This window comes from Ictalurus punctatus, chromosome 3 (assembly GCF_001660625.3).
Source record: "Ictalurus punctatus breed USDA103 chromosome 3, Coco_2.0, whole genome shotgun sequence".
Lineage (NCBI taxonomy): Eukaryota > Metazoa > Chordata > Actinopteri > Siluriformes > Ictaluridae > Ictalurus > Ictalurus punctatus.
The window spans coordinates 36,487,985-36,497,430 of NC_030418.2; the positions used below are offsets into that span (position 1 = coordinate 36,487,985).

The 9,446-nt window shown below is 42.0% G+C and overlaps 2 protein-coding genes across 7 annotated transcripts in view; one reads left to right on the forward strand and one right to left on the reverse strand.

Moving 5' to 3' along the window:
• Positions 1–3,038, reverse strand: part of uso1 (USO1 vesicle transport factor) — a 25,066-nt gene extending 22,028 nt beyond the window's left edge. For 3 of the 5 annotated variants that reach the window (XM_053679940.1, XM_053679941.1, XM_053679939.1), the window contains exons 1-4: positions 2,798–3,038; positions 1,615–1,701; positions 1,104–1,168; positions 886–962 (exon numbers count right to left, since the gene is read on the reverse strand). In XM_053679940.1, the coding sequence (XP_053535915.1) occupies positions 886–962; positions 1,104–1,168; positions 1,615–1,701; positions 2,798–2,863 (295 nt within the window). In that variant the 5' untranslated portion in view covers positions 2,864–3,038. The remainder of the gene's footprint in view (positions 1–885; positions 963–1,103; positions 1,169–1,614; positions 1,702–2,797) is intronic. The other 2 variants (XM_053679943.1, XM_053679942.1) reach the window with 1 other exon arrangement.
• A 2,662-nt stretch (positions 3,039–5,700) lies between these two features.
• ints12 (integrator complex subunit 12) lies at positions 5,701–9,434 on the forward strand. Of its 2 annotated transcripts, none has more exons than XM_017464932.3 (7): positions 5,701–5,815; positions 6,188–6,345; positions 6,426–6,602; positions 6,938–7,122; positions 7,281–7,440; positions 7,832–7,984; positions 8,161–9,434. In XM_017464932.3, the coding sequence occupies exons 2-7, from the start codon at positions 6,190–6,192 to the stop codon at positions 8,731–8,733; spliced, it is 1,404 nt and encodes a 467-aa protein (XP_017320421.1). In that variant the 5' UTR covers positions 5,701–5,815; positions 6,188–6,189; the 3' UTR covers positions 8,734–9,434. The 2 variants fall into 2 exon arrangements, with proteins under 2 accessions (XP_017320421.1, XP_017320422.1); XM_017464933.3 differs by lacking the exon at positions 5,701–5,815 and adding an exon at positions 5,822–5,946.
• Positions 9,435–9,446: the final 12 nt, after the last annotated feature.

Below are 9,446 nucleotides of genomic sequence, written 5' to 3' on the forward strand. Positions count from 1 at the left end.
ATCAGATCCACTAGAACAGAATCTTAACCGCAGAGTTAGCTAGGTCACTGCATAAATAACGGGACAGTACGATTAGCCCGTGAGTTAACCAGCAGGTAGAACATGACTACTCATTTAAATATCCTACGTAGGAGTTAGACCTGACCGGTTTATATACAGACAGGTCTGTCAGTTCAATGTTATACTTACAGCACCTTTATCAACACTACTTTCTATACAGTCCAAGACGGTCATTTACTACTTTAACCAGCGCTGTATGAGAACAACCATGAGACGGAACTCCTGAGACTGAATACTGCTGATTCAAAAAATCTATAAATCTACATCCTGATGTCTGTAAAGATGTTCGAGTCCATTTTTCAAATGGCTGGGTTGATAACTGCTAGTTACACAATATAGGGTTTATTTTTATTTCATCTGCTGTCAAACACTGAACCACTTCACCATGACTCGTCACTAATATCTGACCACAGAAATCCATCACATGATCTACATCCGTGATACCATATAATAAGAGTCATCTAAGATTTAGGGTTTAAAGCAGCAATTAGAAGAAATACATTTCGTTTTTTTCACTTTACAGAAGTATGGATGTAGATTTAGAGATGAATGAGATGCCATGTACTTGGTCATTTCCTACTTTAACCAGCGCTGTCTCGATACTGTGATGAAGTGTAAAGTCTGAGACGGCGCTGGTTAAAGTAGTAAATGACCTATAGGACTTATACATAATACAAGTCTGCATCCGGATTTCCGTCAATTATTTTTTAAATAAATAATTTATAATACCTGGTTTAAACACTAATAAAAAGAACACACTCTGCCGTACGAGTGTACTGTTATAATTATATATAATTAATATAAAGTAGAGTGGTGGGGTGATACCTTGTTCCTCTTCCTCTTCGTTACAGATGATGTTGTACAGCGTGTCCAGGGCGTAACCCAGGATTTCCGAGTCGGACCTGTTCACAGGGGTGATAAAGACCTCACATTCTTAACTCCGTCTCGTATTAAAGGTGTTATTCAGACGAGAAGACCTTTAATAAGCAAAGACTGTGTAATCGGTGTTGTAGTGTTCACTGTGTAAGTGTGTTTGATCTCACTGGTCCGACTGTAAGATATGGATCAGATGCTCCATCGCCTGCGTCCCCACTTCCATACGGTACTTCTGTAAAGTTCAGAAGTTTAGTTCTACATTAATCATTTTAGCAACTCTACTAATACTGCACAGCTATCTGCACCAAAAACAAATAAATAAATAAAGGGTTAGACATCATAATGCCACATTAAAAAAGGCAAATTAATGATTAAAGTTTAACCCTACTGTTTACATAATAATACAGATACAGGAAAAGATCTAAACCTCTCTCTCACACACACAAACACACACACACACACACACACACACACATATATATATATAAACAGAGAGAGAGAGAGACAAATGGACAGACAGCCAAAGCGACAGGCACTCACACACACACAGAAATATTCACACAGACAGACAGATAGATTAGGAGTGATGTGATAAGACAGACAGGCAGACGGATGGGCAGACAGTTAGACAGATCAGACAGTCAGGGGTGGTTGTGATACACCAGCAGTAGAATGGACCTTAGAGAGGGACTTGAGTGCGCGGACGGCGTCTCTGCGGTCCTCCAGCAGTGTGGACGAGGCCACACGGTCACACAGCTTCTGGATCTGCACAGAGAAACCCAGTAAACACCAACATTAACATATTAACACAGTGATGAGTTTAACACGAGTTCACGCTGACAACTATTACCTCTGTCAGCCTGGGCCGTGTGTGTGTGTGTGTGTGTGTGTGTGCACGCGCGTGTGTTTGCATTCATACAGAACAGTAAGAAACAAAGCGTTGTTTATGTCAGTCATGGATGAAGGTGTTCAGTGTCTCAGAGAGATACGTGAACTTGAGGGTCCCTTTAACACTCAGGACTTTATCACTTCTACTGAACAGAGAGAAAAATTCCTCTCACACTCTGATAGGAGGAGCCTGAGCGTGACCCCGGGGTCCGGGGGCTTGGCCCCGCTGCCAAACACATGAACTCTGAACTGTGAACTGATATATTAACTGCGGAATTGGCATCAGGGGCCAAAAAGAGAGAAGGACAAGCTCTCTGATTGGCTGAAGGAGTGTGTCATACCTGTGACATCACACACAGTGTTTAAATAGTGATGATTTCCCACCATTTGGTACACAGGTGAACAGACAGTCCTCTATAATGTCCTTGGTCCCTTAGGGTCTAGATATGGTGCAAAATAAGACTCCTACACCCTACATCGTGTGGGATTCAGTTCCTTGGTGCACTACATAGAGTCAAACGCGTTCACCTCCCAATTCTCATTGTGCTCTAGTTTAAGTTGAATAGATGCAGTACTACAAAGGGTATAAAATGAGGCTCCTACACCTTATGTAGTACCCTACAGAGAGATTACTGCTCCCTACATAGGGTTAACTAGATTTAGCTCTGTAGTGTCTATGGTATAAACCCGGATCCGCTCTTGTACACTACGTAGTGCACTACACGTGCTGTAGAGAGACATTTGGGACACGGGCCGGCTGTGTCTCAAATGTCTCTCTATAGTGCACTACACGCAGGTCGGTGTAGCTAAGCTAACCGTGCTAACCACCGGCTGCTCAGCCTCCTGGCGAGTTATTTTATTTATAACATGTTTATAAGCATGACAGTGAGTGTATAACGCTCTAATGTACCCCAGCAGCCATGTTTAATCTTTTTTTTTTCCAGAGGAGAGAATAAAGTGAAAGTGAACTTACTGTCTCCACACCAGAAGGCTGCGTCCCGGCGCTCTGTCCTCCCATCACACCCCTGAAGAAATTCATCCTCTCCGGTTAAGAACTACTCTTTCACCGTAAACTGTAAACTCCGCACCTTTAACCAACTTCTGCAGCTCTTTACCACAATATAGGAGCGAGCGCGATGTTGTTTTCGCTCTGAAACCTGCCCCCAACCCAGTTTCCTACACCGACCCCGGAAGTGCTAACACAGCTTCGTGCGCATGCGCGAAGACGTGGCGATACGTGGCTCAACAGCTGCCTACCTGTATTCTGTTACGTCCCGCCCCACTGTGCTAGGATTGGTCACTTCTTCTTCGCGTTCTCCGTCACGATTGGCTGGTTGTTTGTTCACATGAGCGTCCCGCCTATCACACAGAGAAATAGATGAGGGGAAAAACAAACAAACGCGTAATAAATTAATAAATATATCAACAATACTTTTCGGGGAAAACAAATCCCATTTACACAAATCTTCAAATACAATGATTTTAGTAAGGATGTTCATTATGGTAATCTTTAAATGAAGCTACGAGGCTAATAAACCTAGCTAACAAAAATCTACGTTTTTTTTCAACAGCTTTTAGCAACATGTTAACTCGCCAAAATTTTATTTTGTAATGTAATTTATACAATTTTAATTAATTTCACTAAACAGGTCCTCAGGTTTAAAATTGACATCACGGTTCTCCAATCAGCGGATTGGTCGTGAGGCACGTGTGGCTTCCTAGCCAATCCTAGTGCAGGAGGCGGGATTTGTCGGAATGTGGGTGGGAAATCAAAATTAAACAGTGGTTTGGAGAGTGACGGATTCTTAAAGAGACAGACAGTGATTAAAGCACAGGGACATGGTGTTTATGTATGTATGTATGTATGTATGTATGTATGTATTTATTTATTTATTTATTCATTTATTTATGTAAATTAAATTTGGGGTCCATGCACCGAAAATGCCTTTGGACCCTTTAGCCACGCCCACTCAAATTTATGATAATTTCCATATGTGAAACCTACTTTGGCAAACAAGTCCTAGGATTTTTGGCCAATATTCACTATTGTGATGTAAAAATATTCAGGAGCGTGTAATCCTCAATATCAGTCAAAAACATGTTGACATTTTTAAACAATATGGCCGCCACACATCAATCAATTCTAAAGAGGTGGAGCTTGTTTTACTAAGTTAGTTGTAATTCATGATTGGTGATATGAATTTGAACCAAACCTGTTCATGTTCATCAAACATGTTCATGTTCAGTACAAAGTTATGAGGACTTCTGCAAGGGTTGGGGGCATAGTCAACAATAGGGGGCGGGGTTAGGTCCACATAGCTTTTTATCAGGAACCAAAAGTCCAAGTGAGCTGGCATTTGGTGTATGTTCAACTATCTTTATTGTTCTATGTATGTTGGTAGAAACTGGCCATGTGGGTGCTATTTGTGTGATAGTCATCTCGCCTGCACTGTCATCTTAAAAAAAACTGCAGAAGTTTCCTAAACTCCCCATTAATCTGATGCGTTGTGTACTTAACCTGATGCTAACAAAATTGAGACAAGTACGTCACACATTATACACTAAATGGCCAAAAGTATGTGGACACACACACACACACACACACACACACACACACACACACACATATATATATATATATATATATATATATATATATATATATATATATATATATATATATATGTATATATACATATACATATGTATGTTGACTAGTTAGGGGTTAGTGAAGTGTTCATGGAACATGTGGGTCTTTAGCCGTTTTTTGTGACAGATTCTGCTGTCAGGATTGAGGTCAGAAGTTCATTCCACCACTGAGGGACAGTCGGTTTGAAGGTTCTGGAAAGGTGCGTCGCCCCTCACTGAGTAGGCACTACCAGGTGTTGGTCGTTAGCTGATGGCAGGTTGCGTGAGGGAACATAAACCTCACGGAAAGTGTTGCGATAGGGAGGTTCTGTTCCAGACAAGGACTTGTATGTGAGCATCAAAGCCTTGAATTTGATGAAGGTGGTTACAGGAAGCCAGTGGAGGGAGATGAAGAGGGGTGTGACGTGGGTCTTTTTGGGCTGGTTAAGAACAAGGCGTGCTGCTGCATTCTGAATCACCTGAAGGGGTTTGATGGAGCTGGATGAGAGGCCCGGGATTAGTGCGTTGCGATAGTCCAGCTTTGAGATAACAAGAGCCTGGACTAGAATCTGTGTGGCCTGATCAGTGAGATAGGGTCTAAGTTGTGGATCTCCCCATCTGTGGCAACATAAAATTATTACTGTATTTATTTAATGGTATTTATTTGCATTCAAATACTATCTATTTGAAATCATTAAATTGACAGTAAATATAAATTAGTAAATATAAGGAAATGAAAGCTGAAATTCTGATCTATCGTCTCATATGTGTTACTTTTTTTTTTAACAGGAAATAAAAATCTTATTTAAAAAAAATTATATAGATTTTTTTACGAGTTCTGTGGTAGCGTTTACAGTCCTCTTTTAAAGCTTTTAAACATCAAATTATTTGCGTGTTAAAATAATTAAACATTTTAAATATCAATTAAGAATTTTAAATTAATTTATATTTTTCCCGCAATATCTATTATCTAAATATAACCGCTAAAGATTTTGTTTCCGTCCGGATTTTAAACCGTGCGGACCGGGAGCTATATATTTTTTGTTTTCAAGCGTTTTTTTTTTTTTTTTTTTTTGTTATTTGTTTGTTTGTTTAGATCATACCCATATTATGACAAAATCCCGCCTCTTGCACGAGGATAGGCAGCACGGCTTCGTGTGCACGCGCCTTTAATTGATTGGACAACCTTGCAGTTCTGTTGGCGGGGCTGCGCGTGAACATGAAGTACTAGCGAATGCTTACGCGGGAGGCGGGAAACTAAGAGCCAATCACAGGCGGGCAGAGTCTGAGTACGGGTGGGTAACAAAAAAACCCGCCTCGCTAAGAGCAAGAGAAAGAGAGAACTAGCTGACGTTTATCTGAGGTAATATTTTTTGTAATTGTTATGTTTGATCAATATATTGGTTCATTTGAAAAAGTTTGTTAGAAAAGAAGTTAAAGTAAGTGTGGAAAAGAGAAAAGTGACAGTTGCACTTTGTTAGCAAGGTGGATGAGGTAAGTTAGCTAGCTAGTTTGTTTCCTGGTAAATGTAATTAGCTAGATAGTTTTAGACGATGATTTATGTCTAAAATACGCTAGTTATATTTATATCTACCTACAGCCTGAGGTAATAAAGTGTTCTTATATTAAACCAAAGCAGTTGGACTAATAACATGAAGCTGAGTCGTGGCTGTCAGTCAGTGAGTTGGTGATTAGCATTGTTTTAATGGTCTTCATGAGGGTTTTTTCTCCACAGTCATGGCTGGAGCTGTAAGTTTGGAGCTGGATCCTGTTTTCCTCAAGGGCTTGGGATACCTACACTCCAAGAGCAAAGACTCTGCGGAGAAGTTGAAGGCTCTGCTGGACGAGTCCCTGTCCAGAGGAAGTGATTCAGCGTATCGTACCTCACTGAAGGTCATGATGTTCCTCACACCACGGTAGTGTCTTTATCACTGTTCGTGTCTCACATGTCTTCTTCTTCTCCTGTCTTGCAGGAAGCTGAGCTTTCCAAAGTGTCAGTACCCAAGCTGATCAAACAGGAATCCAAATTGACGTCCAGCTCGTCCTCCTCCTCATCGTCATCGTCGTCCTCTTCGTCGTCATCGTCCAGCAGTAAATCCAGCACCTCGGAGAAGAGCAAGAAGGAAGCAGAGAAGAGACCTGCTGAGAAGGTGAACTGTTCGAAAACCGTTGGTTTTATTTCATTTTACGTAGTAATCCCTCACTTATTTTAGTGTTATAGGGATTAGTAACTTTCTCAACTTCCCCTTATTCAATTTTCACTTTGATTGAGATTGAGGGGGTCTTTAGTAAGTGAGCTTAGTCATCAAGAAACACCAGTGTAAAAGACTGGATTGCACTTGCTTTTACATACGCGTTTACAAGATGGCCGCCGCATGGATCCTGCAGTCGTTTGGAGTGTCACTTGGTGCGAACGCCGTGTGTAAGCATATAAGTTGATGTGTTAAGGTGAATGTTAATTTTCTGTCTGGTTTATTCTCTGCAGGTGAGGTTGGAGTGCGGAGATGCAGGCGATCCACCCAAAAAGCCACGTCTGGATAAAACGGAAAATCGTTCGTCCCCCATCGCCTTCCAGACTAAAGACGTTCCCATAGGAGATTTCAGCTACAGCGACGAGACCAACGCTGACGACTTTGCCATGGAGATGGGATTAGTGTGTGTTGTGTGCAGGTGTGTCAAGTTCACCCTGCTGTAGTGTTCACTAGCGTTCACGTCCAAGACAATCCGACCGTACGTCCGATACATGTCAGACGTAATGCTAGCACAATGTTAGCGTAGTGCTTCTCCATGTGATTGATCTGTCTTTTTTTTTTTCTTGTTAATAACAGACAGATGACGGTGACATCTGGGAATCAGCTGGTGGAGTGTCAGGAGTGTCACAACCTGTACCATCAGGAGTGTCACAAACCTCAGGTGACGGATAAAGACGTAAACGACCCGAGGTTGGTGTGGTACTGCGCACGCTGCACACGCCAGATGAAGCGCATGGTGAGCGCATCTACAGCCTTTACTCCTGTATTGTAATGATAGCACTTCCTCACAGCTAGGGTTCGACCGATTCTCCTTCTTCATCATCACTGATGTCTCTCTTAATGTTCTGTTGGAAAGCTACAGTTATAAATTGCACACTGCAGGCACTAGGAGGTGCTCATCACTCACAATTCATTTGTAATTTTTACTTTTATATTGTTTTATGTAAGTGGTGTCTGAAGTTTAACTAATTCTATTTTTAGACAGTTTTTACCCACTTTTGAACACTTTTTTTTTTATTTTTTTTATTTTTTTATTTTATTTATTTATTTATTTTTTTTGGTCAACACTGGAGTATTTATGTTGCTCTTATGTAATTATGTTGTTCAAGTATCTTGTTGTTTGTCAGGCTCAGAAAACACAAAAGCCTCCTCAGAAAGCAAGTCCGACTATAACGTCGGTCACTCCGGTGGTTAAAGACCCGCTGGTGAAGAAGGCGGAGCTGAAACCCAAACCAGACACGACGGGATCTTTTCAGGCCTTTAAGAGGACCGAGGTCAAGGTGAGGACAGAGAGTCGGTTATACTGAGATGTTTAGCACTTTGAGTCTCATACTAGCACAGACCTCATGAATAACAATCTAAAAAACAATAATAGTAATAAATTAATCTCTTTCTCTGATTTGATTTGATTTAACGTGTATATTTACAGAAATTTGTCTGTGTGTGTGTGTGTCAGGCATCATCTACGGCACTGGTGAACTCCTCCAGCAGTGCCTCGTCTCTCCCCTCGGGCAGCGCCCTCACTGGCTGGGCTGCCTTCACCAAAACCTCCGCTTCAGCTTCCTCTGGAACCAAACCAGGCCTTGCCAAGCCCCTCCCCTCTTCCAGCAGTTCAAAGCCCATTGGTCTGTTTGCATTGGGCACCAAAGCACAAACAGGAAGTGGAAATGGGAACAATGGAGGTAACGGGAACACGGCGGCCCCGCTGAAGCCGCCGCCCCCTCTCACACTAGGGAAACCTGCTCTGAGTCGTTCTGGCAGCGGGGAGAACCCTGGAAAATCCGGCTCCTCCTCCCCCGGGGCGATCGGCTCCACTGGTGCGGGTGGCTCGAACGGGGGCACGGGTGGCTCAAATGGGGGGGGCAATGGAGGCAACGGGGGCAACAGCAGCAGTAATAGTAACAGCACCAACAGTCAGAAAGCATCAGCTGACGGCAAAGCACCAACATCACAGGAGTCTCAGCTCAACGCCATGAAGCGCCTGCAGATGGTGAAGAAGAAAGCAGCGCAGAGGAAGCTGAAGAAATAAACACCCAGCACTGAGAGAGAGAGAGAGAGAGAGAGAGAGAGAGGAATTAATTAAAAGATTAAGAGTCTAATGAACTGATACTGAGGAAGTGACCGTGTCACACAGAGAGAGAGAAGACAGGAAGTAAGGTGAGTGAGAGAGAAAGAGGGAGAGAGAAAAAGAAAAACTAAAATGAATAATAAATGAACATTTTTTAAAAAAGAGAGAGACAGGTTAATAGGGAAAAATGGGAGGAAAGAAAGGAAGAAATACATACATAGAGTACAAATGATGGGCAGACAGGAAGGAAGGATGGCTGGAAAGAAAGGCCATAGAAACAGTATACAGAAAGCCAGAAAAAAAGAGAAAATAAAAATTATAGACAGATAAAAAACGGTATGGAAAATCGACGATGATGATGAGAATAAGAATAATTAGTCTCAAAGAGGGAGGGTGTGAGAGAGGTGGGGGGTGCACATGACCAAATCCCAAATGAATAATAAATCAACGTGAGAGAGAAAAAGAAAGGAAATATATCCACAATCCAGCACTAATACTTGAAGGTGTGTGTAGATGCTGCTCATTTGTGTGTGTGTGTGTGTGTGTGTGTGTGTGTGTGTGTGTGTGTGTGTGTGTGTTACGCTCTCTGTGCCTCATTTGTTGTAAAGCAGCAGCACTGATCAACTCGTACTTTTAATAAACACCTTTGATAAAACAGGAAATGTTGGCCTGAT